Genomic DNA, 18,802 nt, shown 5'->3' on the forward strand with positions numbered 1-18,802 from the left:
AGAGGGGAGAAAGGAAGAGAGGAAGGGAAGGCTTACTGGGAATCACTTTACCTGGATATTTACTCCCCCTCATTTTGGATAGTATTTTATTTTTCCAATTACATGTAAAAACATTATATATTTTAGAGATTCATTTCGTAAGATTTTGAATTTCCAATTTTTTCTCCCTCCCTTCTCCCCCAAGACAGTTAAGCAATCTGATAGAGGTCATACATATAATACTTTTAAATATATTTCCATATTAATCATGTTGTGAAAGTAAACTCAGAACAAAAGGGGAAAAGCCATAAGAAAGAAAAAGCAAACAAAAAAAAGGTGAAAATAGTATACTTTGATCCGCATTCAGTCTCATTGTTCTCCCTCTAGATGTATAGCACATTTTCTATCCCAAGTCTATTAGAATTGTCTTGAATCAATGTACTGATAAGAAAGCTAAGTTTGTCACAGCTGATCATCATGTAATCTTGCTGTTACTGTGTACAGTGCTTTCCTGGTTCTGCTCACTTCACTCAGTATCAATTCATGTACAACTTTCTAGACTTTTCTGAAACCATTGTGCTGATCATTTCTTATAGAACAATAATATTCCATTACATTCATATACCAAAACTTATTTAGCTATTCCCCAACTGATGGGCATCCACTCAATTTCCAGTTCCTTATCACTATAAAAAGAGCCATTATAAACTTTTTTTTGCACATGGTGGGTTCCCTTTTTTTAATGATCTCTCTGAGGTACCGATCCAGTAGTGAGACTTCTGGATCAAAGGGTATGTACAGTTTTATAGTCCTTTATGCATAGTTCCAAATTGCTCCCCAGAATGGTTGGATCATTTCACAACTGTACCAGCAATGCGTTTGTGAAACAGTTTTCCCACATTAACTGCAATATTTATCATTACCTTTTCCTGTCATCTTAGCTAATCTGACAGATATGAGATGGTACCTCAGAGTTTTTATAATATGTATTTCTCTAATCAGTAGTGATTTAGACCATTTTATATGACTATAGATGGATTTAATCTCTTCATGTGAAATTTGTCCATTCATATCCTTTGATGATTTATAAATAGATAAAATATTTATAAATTTTACTTTCAGAAATGTGTTCTTTATATATTTAAATATTATTTCTTATTTGGGCTGAATTGTCTTACCTAAACACTAGCCATTAATGGTTATTTCTTTTTCTCTTTGTCCTTTTCCCTCACTCTATGGTTAAATGAGAAAATATGACTTTTCTTCATTTTGGAGGGAAAATATATATATATATATATATATATGAAATCATGATTTCAGCAATGAAAAGTTAACTTTTAAACTGAAATTAACCAAAATCTGAGAATCTCAGATTTGAAGGATGCCATATACTTCCCCAGCCAATGGGCCAACACAAACTAGTGATCAGGACAGTCACAGAGGCTAGGGAAGGATAATTGTTTTCAAGGGGGAAATGACACAGTATGAATTGTAGTCTAAGTAAATATAAACCCAAAGGTTTGGCCTGATCAATATCAAGCTTTTTGCGAAACACCAAAATCCAAGTATTTATAATGGAAATTGGAGAGCAGTTGTAGTAGCAAAGATTCAGACAGAGATTGTCAGTGGACTTTACTGTGTCTGCCCAGACATTTATAAAACCATAGCTTGGGTTTAGAAGGGAACTAATGGACTGTCTAATCTAACCTGTATCTTAATAAAAGTTCTCACTAAAACATAATTGACAAGTGGTTATTATGTTTTCAAGTCTTTCCTTGAAGGGAACTATTGAGAAAACCACCCCTTCTGAAGGCATTTCGTTTCTGATAGCTCCAATTGTGAAGAAACCTTTCCTTATATTTCAAGCCTAAATCTTTTTACCAAATTGTTCCTATTTATTCCCTCTGAGATGAAGCAAAGCAAGTGAAACTCCTCTTTTATATAATGCCCTTTAGTATTTTAAGATAGCTGTCTCCTCTTCTAAGTCTTCTCCAAGTGACTCATAACTTAGTTTCTTTTGCTGAGGCTCATAGCTATGGTCATTCATCCTTTTACCTTTTTGCTTATAGAACTGTAACCAGAGATCAGATACCCAGACAAATATGATAGATTCTTTCCCTACTTTAGAAAGCACTCATTTCTCCTGAGGCAGCTTTGCCTTTATCTGAAGAGCCTTGAGATGTGAAGTACACCCATTTTTCATATAGAAAATTATCTGAAGTACCACACTATCATCACAGCTCCTGGTTACCCAGAAGCTGTCCTCTTCCCACTGCCGTATTTGGTTTTTTTTCCAGCAAATACTGCATTTTCTTTAAAACAAAAATCTCAGAACCAACCCATCTTGAGATTTGAAGTCTCCTTCCCTTCTGTAGCTTTAACTGTAAACTGCTGCATGAAGGAAATACCTCCTCCCAGCATGTCAGCCCTGTGATTCAAAGCTCCAGTCACTCTAACCTAGGTATAATTCTGGCACCTATCCTTCTTTGAATTTACTCTATCTTGTCAACATCTAGTTTGTTAAATGGTTGTCTAACCACTGTTTTATTGCTTGGTTAATTTCTAGAAGCCACTTGTACTTATCAATTGAAATCCTAATAAGTGCATGCAATATCTTCGATGTGCATCATTCAGTTCAATAAACTATTGGACTCAAGGGGTTTGGTGAAGGAGAACATATGGTCTCCAAGTGCTTTCTCCTTGCTCCTGGAGAAAAGGCATTTCTTGCATTAATGAATAAGGAAGATCTTCCCCAAGAGGCCCCATCTGTTATTAGACATAGTTCCCATAGAGTCAGACATAGTCTTAATATTAGCACTTCATTTTTGACAAGAAGTAGTGTTTTAATAGGCTTATGTTTTCACTTGCAATTATCTCTTACTTTAAGGACAAATCTTATCCCACTTTCTACCTTCTCTTCCAAAAAACTCCACGTGATGGGGGAACAGGAAAGAAGTAAGAAAGGAAGCATTTATTTATTAAGTGTTCACTATGTGTTGGGAACTAGCCAAGAGCTTTACAAATATCATCTCATTTGTTCCTCAAAACAACCCTTTGAGGTGGCTACTGTTATTATTCCCATTTTACAATTGAGGCAACTGAGGCAGACTTGTCCAGAGTTGCCTAACTAGTAAATTACTAAGACTTTAACTTGGATTTTCCTGAATCCAAACCCAATCTTTAACCCACCACATCACTTGGCTGCCACCCAAGAGCCCCTTGTATTGTATGATGCATTAGCCATGTTTTATTTCTTCCTTGGGCTTACAATCATGAGGACCTATAATAAAAATCTGCTTCATATGCTTCTTAGTTCAAATAAGTCATTTAATCTTTTTGTGTCTCAGTCATTTCATCTGCAAAAGGAAGCTGTTGGACCCTGTGGTCTGTAAGGTCTTCTCCAGTTCTAAATCTGAAGCTTGTTTCTTTGACCCTTCTTGCCCTCTTGCCCAAGCAAGAACTTCGTTCTTCTCTTGAATTTTACAATTATCCTGCCTTTATCTTCCTTAAACCTTTTGATTGAAGACAACTATATGGCAGGTGCAAGTATGCTTTACTTTCCAGGTCTAATTGGTTGTGTCCTGATGACCATGAAGGCTTTGCTAATTGCTCATAAGTGTTCATCCTGGTACCTGTGTAAAATAGGATGAAATTCATTGATTAGCATGATTAGGGCAAATGACCATCAGAGAGACTCCCTATGATCCTTCCAGATAAGACATGGGATGGCCGGATCTTCTTTGCATCTTCCTGTCTCCCTCAGAATTCTCAACTTCATATAATTTTGAAGTATTGGCTGCATCTTTCTGGGTCTCTTGATTGTATCTCTCATGCTTTCCTGAGCCTTTTGCTTATCACAGAATTCCTTGGTGCTATCTTGGGCCTATAGAGTAGCATACCACAAATATGTCTTGTCCCCCTAATATATAGAATGCAATGCAGTAGGCAGTAAGAGGAATTTAGAAATAAATAAAAGATATTTCTTATTTTTAATGAGCCTCATATAAAAGGAAATATATAGCACAAAGCATGATTAAAACAAAAGAAAGATCTAAGAAAAAAAAAAAGCACTTTTGAAAATTTGAGAAGGGACAAATCGGTCAGCTGAGGGGAAGTTGAAGTATGATACTAGGAAAGTTTCATGACAGGCCTGACTCCTGAGCTGGGCTAGGAATCAAGAGGAGGATGTTAATTGGCAAGAGGTAGGATAAAGGGAAGGGATGAGAATCTTATGAACGAATGTTGGGAAGGTTGGATCAGATTATGGAAGGTCTTGAGTACCTTAAGTACTTTATTATAGCCTCTAAGCACAGGGATCCACTTTAAGACTGATGAATGGCCAGAGATTTCCTGGGGCCTTGGGAAGAGTCATTTGTCCCATAGGGATTGCAGAAGAGGAGAAGTTAAGGTCAGGGTGATTGTTTGGGAGGCTAGTCCAAGTAAGGGATCACCAGAGCCGGGTAGTAGGATTCTGATTGAGGAAGGTTGAGGAAGAAAGGATGGATTCGAGAGGGACAATTGACAAAACTTAGCAACGGATGAGTTATAGTGATTGAGAACTATGGAAGAATTGAGCATCACCCCAGCATTTCAAGTCTGTGGGAATGTGTGCCATTCCTACTGTAAATAGGTCATTGGGGTGGGGGGGATCCTGTCCGACAATGAGATCAATTTGGAACATGTTGAGTTTGGGATTCTAGAAGGAAGATGCAGTGGGTGCTCCCCTACCAACTGGGGATACAGGGCTAGAACTTGGGGGGAAGATTGCGGTGAATAGATGCACTCGAGGTCTTATGAACGGATGTGATCACTGATTCCATGTAGAACTCGCCAAAGGAGATCATATGCCAAATTCTCCCCAAACCAAGGGCATTTGGAAACGAAGGCCGCCATGGCAGAATCGGGCTGACAAGGAGTTTGGGGGGCCCTTCACTGCTAACAGATACTCTTCTCCCATCCCGGGTCATCACCCAATGCAAATGGTTTGCAGATGTTCTGAGACAGAAAATTGCACTCACCATGATAGCCAAACTTACGGTGTCAGATTTCAATGCGCTGCATTCACTTGGGCTTCTTATTTGTGACGCATTTTTCTTTATGGATGGCTGGAGGCTCACTGTTCTGCATGAGTGAGCACAGGTGAGAGGGGCTAGTTGTTCTGACACCATGTCTCTGGGATGCTCTGCAGTGTAAATTTTTTTTTCTCAAAAACAGGTTCCTTCCCAATAAAGAAAATTCTAAAAGTGAATGTTCTCTGTTATCTAAACACTTACAAAATTCATTCAAGTTTCGTAATCCAAGATTTTGAATTCTTTCTCTACAGATTCAATCTGCGTGCCAGGCTTTGATCCGAGTCTCAATATGATGACTGGAATCACTCCAATTAATCCAATGATACCAGGCATGGGCTTAGTCCCGCCGCCACCACCCACAGACATGTCTGTTGTCAAAGAAATCATTCATTGTAAAAGTTGTACGCTCTTTCCTCCAAACCCAAGTAAGTGACACAAGCAAAGACGTATTCACACATTTACAAAATAAATCCAGAAATAGCTTTGTGCTTGTTTTTAAGTCCCAACAAATGCGTCCTCCTCTGGGGCTCAATGTCACGCACCTGCAAGGTCATGGAGAAGCTGGGTCTCCTATTAGCAGAAACATACGGACACCATAGACTCAGCTTCTGAGTCAAGGGGCTGGCTGGATAACGGCAACACTGCCGATGCAGTAATATTTAGGGGTACAGCCACAGTTCGAGATCTTTTCAACCAAGCTAGAGTCTGATGTTGACTACAAAGCAGTGTGTAATACAGCCATGTGAACCTTCTTACCTTACAAAAAAGTCTGAAATGTATTTTGCTAGTGGAAAAAAGATAGCTCAAAAGCATTTTTTTAGCCCACATCTATGGACATTTCTGCACCAAATTTTGGTAACAAATATTAGATGATTCAAATGGGCCAGATTTTTAAATATATATATATATATATATATATATATATATATACACTTCAGATAACATGTGTATGAACTTATATAACAACTTATTTTTCTAGCTTTGATTTTTTTTTATTCTTATTAATCAATGTTAGCTATTTTTTTAAACTGGTCTTTTTGGAAAATTGCTTCAGTAATCTGCATATAAACTAGGTAAAATGTTATGACAGTGTGCACTTTATCTTTTATACGGCTTTCCCCAAATTTAATAGTTTGCTCATTTAAATGTAAATAATAAAAAAGTGGTTTCTTTAAGCTCTGGTGTTTCACGGCCAAGTAAGTACTCTGCGAGCTGTTAGGTTATGTTTTCTGTGTTCTGACTTTCTGTTCTATTATCTGGCAACAAGACAAAGTAGATAACCAGCAGAGGTTTTTCATCATGTTGTCATTTCATCATGTTTTGTACTTCTCTGCTTTCCCCCTCCCTGTTATCCGAGGTTTCTGTATTATGAAAGAGAAATGAAATTATGCTAACATTTGCTTTATCTTTGCTCACGGACAAGCATGGCCATTCTACATGTAAGAATGAGTCGGGAGGAAGGAAGAGGAGCTTGAAAACAATATAATCCAAGATAAATGTAAATGGGTATCAAACGATGAAATCTCTTTGGTTTTAAGAAGTTCCAGCTGGGTCTAACTTTTTGCCCACTGAAAATGGCTAAAGATAATGTAAATCAGTAAATAACAAAATCTTTGTGCTTTGTTGTGATTAGATCTTCCACCACCTTCCACAAGAGAGAGACCTCCTGGGTGCAAGACCGTGTTTGTGGGAGGATTACCTGAAAATGCTACCGAGGAAATTATTCAAGAAGTCTTTGAGCAGTGTGGCGATATCACAGCCATTCGGAAAAGCAAGAAGAATTTCTGTCATATTCGTTTTGCCGAGGAGTTCATGGTTGATAAAGCCATTTATCTTTCTGGTACTCTGCATTCTATATGTGGTTTGGGGAGGGTTGTTGGGGAACATGTTCCTTGTTGTGTTAATATTTGCTGATTCCCTTTACTTTGCTGAACTAAGAATAGTATTTGGGTACTGGAAAAGAGAAAAGGATATGGAGATGGGGGCATGCCATTTGGCCCTGTCTGCCAAAAAAGCACTGTGTGAAATCTGAACTTGCCCCCACTCCTGGAGCAATATACCACTATGCTGCAATCATACTCCCATCTTATTCTTCCTCATTTCTGCTTCATGTTTATCTAATGGGCTATAGGAAAGCATTATGACATAATTTGATTCTTATTACTCTTAGTAGATGGGGTTCTCTGGGAGGCAAAGTACTTTTACCATAAACTGTTTGCCTTTTAAGGAGTAGATTCATCCTTTTGGATGCCAGAAAATGAAAATTGGAGTAATATAATCTGAGAAAATAGTTCATGAACTTTAGGACCAAATCTAATATTATTCAGGGAAGTCTTGAGTGGATTTGGAATCAGGAAGACCCAAGTTCAAATCCCACTTCAGACATTCACTAGCTATATAACTCTACTCTAGGCAATTAACCATTTTCTACCTCAGTTTCCTCATCCCTAAAATGGGGATAATACTAGTTACCTCCTGGTATTTATCAAATGATATAATATTTGTAAAATGTTTTGCAAACTTTTAAACACTATATAGATTGCTCTACCAAATACTGTTATTTGGGCCCTGAGAAAGTTAATATCTCTGATTCACTTTTTAGAATATATGATCTTTCAGTTCATTGCTAGTTTATTAGTTATAATTTGTCCATTAGATGCTGCTTGTAACTTGGTTGGGCAGGCCTATTGATCTCTGTGCCTTTGGTAGAGCCTTTTTTGGGGCAGGCTTTTGATGATTTTTGAAAAGGTCTAATATAGTCCTACTTATTGAAGTCCATTGGTATGTTTGTTGAGATTGGCAACAAAATTTTTACCAAATTAAAAACTGATACCATTGGTACTGATGATGTCTTCAAAATATCATAATTTTTGAAATACATGTTGCTGCCATCCCTCTTTGTCTTTTTTACCTCTTTCTTTTTTAGCCCTCTAAAATTTTTTAACTTGTTTCTCTATTCTTTTGATTTCTCTTTTCTTCCCCCATATGCACATGTACTTGCCCTTCTGTTTGCTGCCTTCTCAGTTTCTTATTTCTTCCTCCCTCCATTTTTATTTCCTTTCTTTCCCCCTTATAGCTAAGGGAAGTTTATATAATAGTTCCTCTAGGCAGCTCCCATCAAAACCAAAGGTGGGTCAGTCGAGTTGAAGTTAATGAGGAAAGAGGGAAAAACCAGCTGAGAAGCAACATCCAAACATCATTGCCAAATTTCAGCTAATTTCTGCAGGCAGCCCCTAATGGCTATGAAATTCCATCGCCAACCCAGAGCCTTGAGTTGATTCCAACACTGCAGAGACTTTCCTATGCTAAATAAAGACATAAAATAAGTCTGAGGCCCACTCATTCCAATCAGTTCTTAAAAAGGGGAGCAAAGGAATCTGGAGGCATTCTAAATTGTGGTGGAGAACATTGTGCTTTGGACATAGAAGGAAATTAATCAGCATTTATTCAATTTTAAAACACAAGTGACCTCTGTCATTCACTTACTATGCTTCTGTGGATGATAACATTTTAAAATATAAGGTTCTGTTGCCTGGCAAGTCAGGGAAGCTTTTCACATACATCCTTTAATTTTTGAGCAGCCTGGCTTGTTTAAAGAAATCTTTGTTCTATTGCCAGCAAACCATGTGACCTTGAGCCCATCACTTAATTTCTCTGGGCCTCAATTGGCTCTTCTGTAAAATGCAGGAGTTTGACTAAGTGATTTCAAAGGCCCCTTTCCAGATCCTAATTTTGATTCAATTATAAAACTGAAAAGCACAAATGAACCATTTCAGTGCCAAATTTAGGTACCTGGCAGAGACTTCCTCCCCTCCCCCCCCCCCCAATTACTGGGTATTTCTCATTTCTGACAAGACCTCTTCAGTTGCTTACCAAAGTCCCAAACAGCTGACTGCGGTGCCCATTTTCTTTTTAATTTGCTGCCTTCTAAAGAGGTAGTAGGCAGACATAACACCTCCAGGATTTTGCCTTTGTGGCTGGATAAAGAGAGCTGTCTAGCCTCTTGCTCAGCTAGAGTAGAAGCCTTGGGGAGATCAAAAATTTAAATTGGGGAGACAGTGAGGAAAAGGTGGCAAGGTGGCAAAGTATTCATGGGAGGGTCTACATGCACAACTGGGAAGCCAGGCTACGTTTGGGAACATTTCATATCTGAAGGCCGAGCTAATTTTAGATTCAGCATCATCAGGGGCCCTTTAAAGCTTCTGGTGACGTTTGGGTGAAAGGGAGCCATGCTTTTTGAACCAGAGACATTTGCAAAACAATCTTCTGAACATGGGCACAGGGGAAGTTTTTTGGCTAGTAATCTAGATTGGACAGCTGGACTGCTCTTAGGGATTCTGGACTGTGCTCAGCTGCTAAGCGTGGTGTGGGAGGTGATTTAAATGGCTGACATTCTTCCTAATTACTTTGCTTTTTTTTTTTTTTAAAGACTTAGTTATCTACAGCAGAGAGTAACATTTTGCTTTAGTATTATATTTTGCATTTTGGTTATCCAGATGGGGGAATCACTTTTTTTTTAAATTTTTTTAAATGTTGCTTTTTTCTCTTTCTTTTCCCTTTTGTTAGACAACAGTTCACATTGAGGGAAGAAAGAGGTTGAATTTTGTGGGAGAATTCACTGTGTGAACTGCATGTTGTTTAAGATTTTGTGATTCTGAAAAGGTGTGAAATGCCCTTTTTAGGGCTATGAGTCTTAACCTGAGATTTTTACCTGAGTATGAAGCTCAGATATGTACTGTGTGATCTCTAAATAGCTGCATTTTTTTAGAGTTGGGGTCATTTGCAGCTCCCCCAACCTCCTCCCCATCCTGCATGTGTACAGACACACAATAAGAATGTTTCTCTCTCACTTCACTAATGGACTCTAGACCTGATTTAATGGGGACCTCAGTTTATGTTTTGAAGTCCACAGATTCCCAAATTGAGCTTCCCTTCTGCATTTGAAGTGAGGCTAGCTAGCTGATTTCAGGCTTATTTGTGTTGATTTCTAAGATCAGGTTCCTACTCTAATCCCTCTAAGTTGGGTAGCTCACAGTAAATCCTCTAAAGATTTCCAGGCCCATTTCTGGTCTTGCTCAGCTCTGCAAAGCTGATCCAAGCATGGAACTCCTGTGGACTTCAAAGGTTCAGGAGCTATTTATACTGAGCTTCATGCCAGATGATCCATTGAGGGACCTTTTAGTAAAGCTTTTTGTTAGACCTCCTGGTTGAAGGTAAAAGTTAAAAAAAAAAAAAAGTGTTGTTTTTTTTTCCTAAGCACCCCAGAGGATAAGTGGAAATAAAGCAACATTGCCTGAGTGCATTTATAATTGTGGCTTTTGGAACAGCAGAGAGATAATTGCAGCAGGATCTGCACATGTTTTAAGTCCATGAAGTTGTGGCTCAGGGGTCCAAGCGCTGTGGAATTTCCGTCATGGTAGATGGTTAAAAATAAAATAGACAGTGGTTTAGGGAAACTTCTTGGAAGCAAGAGGCTGCTCTACGTGATATCTGACAATTCTTTCTGCTTATGATGCTATTACCAACTCTGCAAGGTGCTCAGCTTGGGTCTCACCTTCTAGAAGTGGGGAGTGTGATAATGGCTCCCCACCCACATAGCAATATGATATGAAAGCTATAAGCAATACGCCGATTGTGCTCTAAGGGCCTCAGAAATAAAGTCCTTTCTAATTATTAGAGAATGTTGATGGTTATTTAACATATTTGCTCATCGGTTCTAGGTCACCGCATGAGATTGTTATTTAACATGTTTGTTCATCGGTTCTAGGTCACCGCATGAGATTGTTATTTAACATGTTTGTTCATCGGTTCTAGGTCACCGCATGAGATTATTATTTAACATGTTTGCTCATCGGTTCTAGGTCACCGCATGAGATTATTATTTAACATGTTTGCTCATCGGTTCTAGGTCACCGCATGAGATTGTTATTTAACATGTTTGTTCATCGGTTCTGGGTCACCGCATGAGATTATTATATTTAACATGTTTGTTCATTGGTTCTGGGTCACCGCATGAGATTATTATTTAACATGTTTGTTCATCGGTTCTGGGTCACCGCATGAGATTATTATTTAACATGTTTGTTCATCGGTTCTGGGTCACCGCATGAGATTGTTATTTAACATGTTTGCTCATCGGTTCTGGGTCACCGCATGAGATTGTTATTTAACATGTTTGTTCATCGGTTCTGGGTCACCCCATGAGATTATTATATTTAACATGTTTGTTCATTGGTTCTGGGTCACCGCATGAGATTATTATTTAACATGTTTGTTCATCGGTTCTGGGTCATTGATGAGATTATTTAACATGTTTGTTCATTGGTTCTAGGTCACCGCATGAGATTATTATTTAACATATTTGCTCATCGGTTCTGTGTCACCGCATGAGATTATTATTTAACATGTTTGTTCATCGGTTCTAGGTCACCGCATGAGATTATTATTTAACATGTTTGTTCATTGGTTCTAGGTCACCGCATGAGATTATTATTTAATATATTTGTTCATCGGTTCTAGGTTACCGCATGAGATTGGGCTCCAGCACAGACAAAAAGGACTCTGGTCGCCTTCATGTGGATTTTGCTCAGGCCAGGGATGACTTTTATGAATGGGAATGCAAACAGAGGATGCTGGCCAGGGAAGAAAGGCACAGACGCAAATTGGAAGAAGACAGACTTCGTCCTCCCTCCCCTCCGGCAATAATGCATTACTCAGAACATGAAGCCACTTTATTGGCCGAAAAGCTAAAAGGTATTGACTGGCTCCTTCTTTCTTTTCTTCTCCTTTCTTTTCTTGACCAGTTGATACCACCCAGACATGAGCTCAGTCCTGACCAACTGGTATCTTGATTCTCTCTGCTTTTATTCCATGCTGAGGAAGGAAGGCGAGAAATTATATTTCCAACATTAGCAAATCCTGTGGGTTTGCCTTCTTGATTAGCTGTAAGCATTTTCCAGACAGGAAGCACACAGAAGAAGCACTGGTGTGCAAAGCAAACCTCCCCCCCGTGATCCCCACTCTGAGGGAAGCCTTACTCGTTCCTAGAACTCTGACCCAAATTCTTTATGAAAGTGTCGCTCAATGGGAGTTCACTTTGAATGGGGAAGAAGCCAAGCCTGTGGTGCTAATGGCTCGGTAAAATGTTGTTATTATTTTTCCTGCTAAGATCTCATTCATCCACTGGGTCAGGTCACTGTGTTTCTGCAATTCTTTAAAAATTCTTCCTAGACAACAATGATTCAACAAGCGCTTTTGGTACTAAACTCCACGTTGGGTACAGTGGGGGAGCACCAAAGAAATGTAAAACATAGTCGGGTCCTGCCCTCCAGGGTCCAGGAGGGCAGATATAACTAATGCAAGAAATAATTAGATATGTATAGCAGAATTGCACATGTTTAGCATATACTGGATTACTTGCCATCTAGGGGAGGGAGTGGGGGAAAGGGAAGGAAAAAATTTAGAACTCAAAATTTTGTAAGGCTGAATGTTGAGAATTATCCATGTATATATTTTGAAAAAAAAAAAGACTTAATTTAAAATAAAAAGAAATAATTAGAAAGTAAGATAAGGCTCAAGAAGACTAAGTAAAGGGGATGCTCTGTGGGGCTAACAGTAAATGCACAAGGAGAAGGGTAGTTAGAACAGTATTGGAAAGTCTCATGGAGGACAGCTTAAGCTTGTCCTTAAAGAATGATAAGAAGAAAGAAGGAAAGGTTGGGATTGGAAGAAAAAAGCCCTTCCAAAAAGGATTTGTGTGCAGAGAGAGGAAAGAGCCCTAGATTTTTTTTTTTTTTTTTGGCTGAGGCAATTGGGATTAAGTGACTTGCCCAGGATCACATAGCTAGGCAGTGTTAAGTGTCTGAGATAAGATTTGAATTCAGGTCCTCATGACTTCAGGGCTGGTGCTCTATCCACTGCACTTGGCTGCTCCAAGAGCCCTAGATTTTGAAGTCAAAAGATCAAGACTTAGATCCAAGCTCCTCTCCCTTTCAGAGTTTGGTGAGAATCAAATGAAATGATGTTCAGTTCATGCAGTGTTTATTCTCTTCACTCCCTTCCCTTCTAGGTGTAAATGCAGTAAGCCTATGATCTTCCCATTTTTGCTTTTCTAATTCAGAAACCCAAAGTGAGAAATTGTCTTTGGCTAGAGAGGGTGAAAGTGAGCCAGGGCTCAACCTTGTGCAGAACAGAGTGTGTATCTATGAATCTTAAGAGGAGAGAGCACAATGTGGACCCGAGGCGCTTCTTAATAGCCAAGGAAAACTGTCATTAACCCTGGCTGATGATTTCTTATTATTTTGGAAACCTGAGAAATTCTGATTATTTGTCCTAGATAGATGCTCTAATGAGATTTCAGATAGTCTCTTGTTTACATGTGGACAATCTCCATGCACATTATTGGAGATAATATTTTCTGACTTAATATCTGTGCTTTTATGATCACAGGCTCATTGTGACTAGAACACTCCTGGGCTTACTCAGGACTAGATTAAAATATAATTGGGAAAAATTTATCAAAATAAATAAAATAGAATAAAAATATATCTGTGCATTTAGATTCACACCTCAGAGGCACAATACCTGTGAGGCTTCCCTAACAAGTATTTTTGTAAATCATTAAAATACTCTTTTAAGTTACTTACTCTTGAAAGGTCTATTCCTTCAACTATCAAATGAGAGTTCAAGTCTGAACTTTCTGGAGTCCCTTGACCCTATGAAGGGCCTTTAAGGAGACTTCAAGCGCAGACATTGAAGATCTCAGAAAAAGTCAATAAAAGCACCACTTTTTACATAGTAGTCCTATTATAATGGAGGGGAAGTAATGACATGGATGCAACAAATTCATCCCAGTTAGGAATGTTTCAGTGTGAGTTTTTGTGCACTGGATTTTTTAAAAAAGAAAAAAAAAAAAAAAACAGCCTTGACTCAGTAGCAAACATCCCAAATTTACAGCTTCTGATGCAGTATACACTTATAATCTACACAACAGACTGTTTGTATTCATGCATGTCCACGCCCAGGAGTGACAGCTTGGAAAACCACTTCTCACAACTAGGTTCTTTTCAGTCTCGGTTTAAATTGCTGGGGGGAAAAAAATGAGCGAGTCTTTTTTTCCACGACCTCCCTCATTTGGGTATTACACCCAAGCTGAATGCTGCTTTTGCCCAATGCCATTTTAGAAAAACAGACAGTAAGTTTCCAAGGGAGCAGGACTTGCTTCGTCTTTTTAGGGCATAGCAAATTGGGAACTGAATTTGGTAATGCAATTTGCAAGGCTTGCCATTTCCAAACTATATATTTGTATAGATCAGTATAATTTGCAGAGCTCCGAAGCTGTACCTTTGCCAAGTACGGTGTGATCCCTTGAGAAGAGAACAGATTGGAAATTTAAATAGATAGAAGATACAGTAGGCTGAACTGACTGGGGATACATCTTAGGTAAGAGTCAGGTAATATCGAGCCTGACAATTTGAGCCCATGTGCTGAGCGTGGAATATAAACAGCAGTTAATTGCTTAGGAAATTGGCTGGATCATTGAGAGGAAACCCACCTACCTTTCCTCATAATACTGCAGAACCAGATGATGAGAGCTGGGGTAACTGCTTCCCCAAAGATGGTTTTAGTGATATGGGGATGTTTAATGTAGTCAAGATTCAAGGTGAAAAGAAGAAGCCTCAATAGAATCTGCAGAGCACCTAATTGGATTTGGATTCTCCCCCCTGAAAAGAGGAAGATTTTAAACAGAGTTAAAAGGTGCTCTCCTACCACCAGTTAGGAACTAGTATAAGGAACAATTTTTTCATTACTATCTTTACATCCGATTTTAATTTTTTTTTCAAAATTTAGTTTTATTTATTTCCTACCTGCATTTTCTTATTGGCATTCATTGTGACCCGGTAACTCTGGCCATAAATGCTGACCAGTAACAGATGTAAAAATATAATTTCCCAACGATGACAGGTGTTGAAGAATTCTCATCACTCAGTGATAGGGTAACCCAATCCAATAGAGGCCTCGCTGACTAGGCCAAAAGCAAATATATTTAATTTGAGCTTCATTATGTGTATGTCTCAGAATAACCTGATCTTCCTTACATTGATACAGATTATTAAAAATTAATGGGAACCCAGATGATTAAATTGACAGTGTTTTAAGACCATTCCACTTAATGAAGACTGAGTGTAAAGTAACTGCTTATGGACCTAAAAGTTTACAGCATGGCTTTGAGAAAGAGAGAAAGAGCTCAATAACAGCATAATTACACTTTATTGGAAACAATGGTACCAGCCCGATGAGATAATGAATTTCTGTGTGTCTAGCACAAAACATCCACCCCTGGAGGAAGCCCCTGTTTGGAGTGTAGAAGGAAGGAAGAGATTGATTAGACAGTGAGGAAAGATTATAGTACTAATTCATTGGGGATTTCTTTTAGTAAGAGCATTTATTTTTCCCCCCTTTTGGAAAGCTTCAACTAATCTTTCATTACTTAAAGTGGAGAGTTTCTTTCTGAAATAGGTGTAGTTCTAACAGATCATTAAATCTTAAGCCTGGAGTCTTAAGTTTTCCTGGCATTGCCATTAGGATTATTACTTGATATGTTATCTAGATTTCAGGAGCCTGAATCAGACTAGTAGTAATCCTCAGAGAATTGCTCTAATTTGCATCTCATATGACAGTCTGATCCTTCCAGATTCAAGGAAGGAAAAATATGGTTGAAGGTGTTTTATGGAAAATTCTGTCCATATTTATGTAAAAATAAACACCCCCATATTCCTGCCATTCCCCGGCTAAGAGAAAAAGGAAAGAAACAAGGGAATAATGCTCTTTGAAAGTAAGTACTTCAAGCTACATTAACCTTCATAGAAGAAAGAGGAGGCCATTTTGAATGAAATATATTTGTCAGCCTAGGAAATCTAATTTGATGCACAGCTCCATTTTCTCATCTTTTGAGGTATATGAATCAAGGCATCTCAGTTTGAAGAGACCTCAAAGGTTATATTATATGATTTAGATCTAGGAAAGACCTAGGCTAGTCCAGATTCCTATTATATATATGAATAATGAATTTCAGAAAGGAAAATGACTGGTCCAAAGGCATACAGATAAGTAACAGATTTAGTATATAAATCTTCAGATTCTAAATCACTGTCTTTTTTCCTATACCTCACTGGCCCAGAATGTCTAGAGCCAAGGTTCAGAGGAGGCTAGCCCAAGGAATAAGTACATAAGTAAATTTGAACCTCAAACCACTGACTTCAAATTTGTCATCTCTCCCCAGTGGTGTCCATGATATTAGGCAGTTCCATAACTGTAATGAGCTACCTTCTCATCTTCAGTTGAGCAGCAGATAATCTAGATAATATATCAGTTGGAGCTCAGTTGACTCTCTAGATCAGTGGTTCTCAAACTTTTGTTTTCAGTATCTTTATCCTATTAAAAATTATTGAGGATCTCTCCAAAGCATTTTTGTTTATCTGGATTATATTTATAGACATTTGCCATATTGGAAATAAAAACTATTTTTCAATTTGTAGACCCTCTAAAAGGGTTTCAGAGATCCCCAGGATTCTCTAGACCATACTTTGAGAACCATTGCAGATGCTCAGTGAAAATTCCCTGAAGCAGTAGCAGTCTTTCCAGGCCATTACCAATAGCTCCAAGGTCAGTCTGGTGGGAAGGTGGTGGTTTTGAGAGCCATTCCTAACCCTGCTCCTAAATTTTATATCCCATCCAAAACTAGAAGGAAGTCGGAATGGCTGGTACTAAGAGACATTTGTGTGTATGTATTTACAGGACCCTTTGAAAGGAAAATAATGTGATTACAAATAGCTCCCATTCATAGAAGTAGGACTTTCAGATTGAGAAAGGTCTTGCCCTACTTCTATCCCATGAGGTAGATTATTATATAGCCATTACCTATATTATCCAGATGAGAAAACTATTACTTCTGAACCTTGGGGAAGCCCATGATTATCTCAAAGTTATTTTCATTATTTTTATTGTTATTCAGTTGTTTTCAGTTACCTGACTCTTGATCCTATTTGGGGTTTTCTTGGCAGGATACTGGAATGGTTTGCCATTTCCTACTCCAGCTTTTATATTTGAGGAAACTGAGGCAAACAGTGTAGTGACTTGTCCAATATCACAGAGCTAATAAGTGTCTGGGGTCAGATTTGAACTCAGGAAGATGAGCCTTCTGACTTCAGGCCTGCACTTTATCCACTGGACCATATCCCTTTCTCACTGATCTACTAAATGGCTCCAATATTCAGACTCCACATCCATTGAATACTTTTTCCAGATCGCCAAGTACCAGTCTTCCTGTTGTCCACAATCCAAAGGGATTTGTATAATGCCCACCAGAGCATTTTATCTTCTGTGCTTTACTTCAAATAAATAAAGGCACTCCAAACAAACCCTGGAAGTCTTATCACCAGTCAGGAAAAGCTGAGTTTGAGTAGCTGTGGAACTAGGAATGTGTTGAGTCAACACTAATAGGATGGAGAACTTAGATTGTTAAATTTTGAATGAGAACATTTACCCTCAAAAATTAATCTTTACAGATTAATTTGTTGTTTTATTGATTGTCTAGTTTAGGGCTTCTTAAATTTTTCCACTCCTGTCCCCTTTTGCCCCTCAAAATTTTACATGACCCCAGAGAGAGAGAGATAAAATGGGTATGCAAATCAAACATTCACTGATACTAAATCATAAAGAAATTTATTTTAAAACAATTCTTTGATATATGCATAATTTTACCATTTATTAAAGATGAAAGAAAATTTGCATACTAATGAGATGGCTGTACTTGCTTATTTTTACATAAAGAATTAAATCTTGGTGGGATATTTGATATCTTTTACTGTTGCCAAATTTTTCTTTTTATTTTAAGTGACCTGCAACCCACAATTTCAGAAGTTTTGATCTAGAGTATAACCAATGTTGATAATCAGATTAAATTTGTGCATGTTTCTCTTTTCTCTTCCCCAAACTTGGTTGTTTAAACATTTACCAGCACACACCTCTATTGTTCTGTTAATGGTGCTTGAGCTCAATACTAGTGCAATAGAAGAGGAAGGGGAGAGGGAATAAGCATTTATTAAGTGTCTACTAGGTGCCACGTACTGGTCTAATCCATTTCCAGGTGTCATCTCACTTCATCCATTTAGATTTCATTAACTTATAAACTCCTTGCTAACAAAGACTGCTTTGTATCTCTAGCTCTTAGTACAGTGTCTGGCGTCTAGTAGGCGCTTAATAAATGTTGAGTGATTGATCCTTCTAACACTTCTATGAGGTAGGTGCTATTGCTAGCCCCATTTTGCAGTAGAGGAAACTGAGACATATTAGTTAAGTTCTTGTCTCTATATTCAGAGTCATACAGCTAGTTTGTAATTCAGGTCTTCCCACCCCAGGTCCAGCCCTACTCTCTGCCATCTAGCACGCTAGGTAAAGGTTCAGGGAATAAAGTTGTCACTAAATTGGTGAATATAACTGGTGTTTATATAGCATTTAAATGTTTTCAAAGTGCTTTAAATCCATTGTGTCTTTAAAACCTCACCTTGTTAACTATATATTAATTTGTCCATGCTTGCTTTCTGTTGGCTCAGGCTGTTTCCAAAATAAGTATTTCTAGTTACCCTTCATTGAAAATGTGGGGGAAAGAGGAAGAATGAATACCTAGATAGAGCCAAAAAATCTCAAAATTAAAAAAAAAAGCATGTGAGATAGAATTGGTGAATGAACTA

General features: G+C 38.2%; 1 protein-coding gene across 10 annotated transcripts in view; it reads left to right on the forward strand.

The window, feature by feature from the left end:
- Positions 1-18,802, forward strand: part of ENOX1 (ecto-NOX disulfide-thiol exchanger 1) — a 663,627-nt gene that overhangs the window by 465,489 nt on the left and 179,336 nt on the right. For 9 of the 10 annotated variants that reach the window (XM_031958417.1, XM_031958412.1, XM_031958413.1 and 6 more), the window contains 3 exons: positions 5,303-5,476; positions 6,685-6,891; positions 11,571-11,804. In XM_031958417.1, coding sequence (XP_031814277.1) covers positions 5,303-5,476; positions 6,685-6,891; positions 11,571-11,804 — 615 coding nt within the window. Of the gene's footprint in view, positions 1-5,302; positions 5,477-6,174; positions 6,491-6,684; positions 6,892-11,570; positions 11,805-18,802 lie in introns of those variants that run through there. The other variant, XM_031958420.1, reaches the window with a different exon arrangement.

This window comes from Sarcophilus harrisii, chromosome 3 (assembly GCF_902635505.1).
Source record: "Sarcophilus harrisii chromosome 3, mSarHar1.11, whole genome shotgun sequence".
In the NCBI taxonomy this organism is placed as follows: Eukaryota; Metazoa; Chordata; class Mammalia; order Dasyuromorphia; family Dasyuridae; genus Sarcophilus; species Sarcophilus harrisii.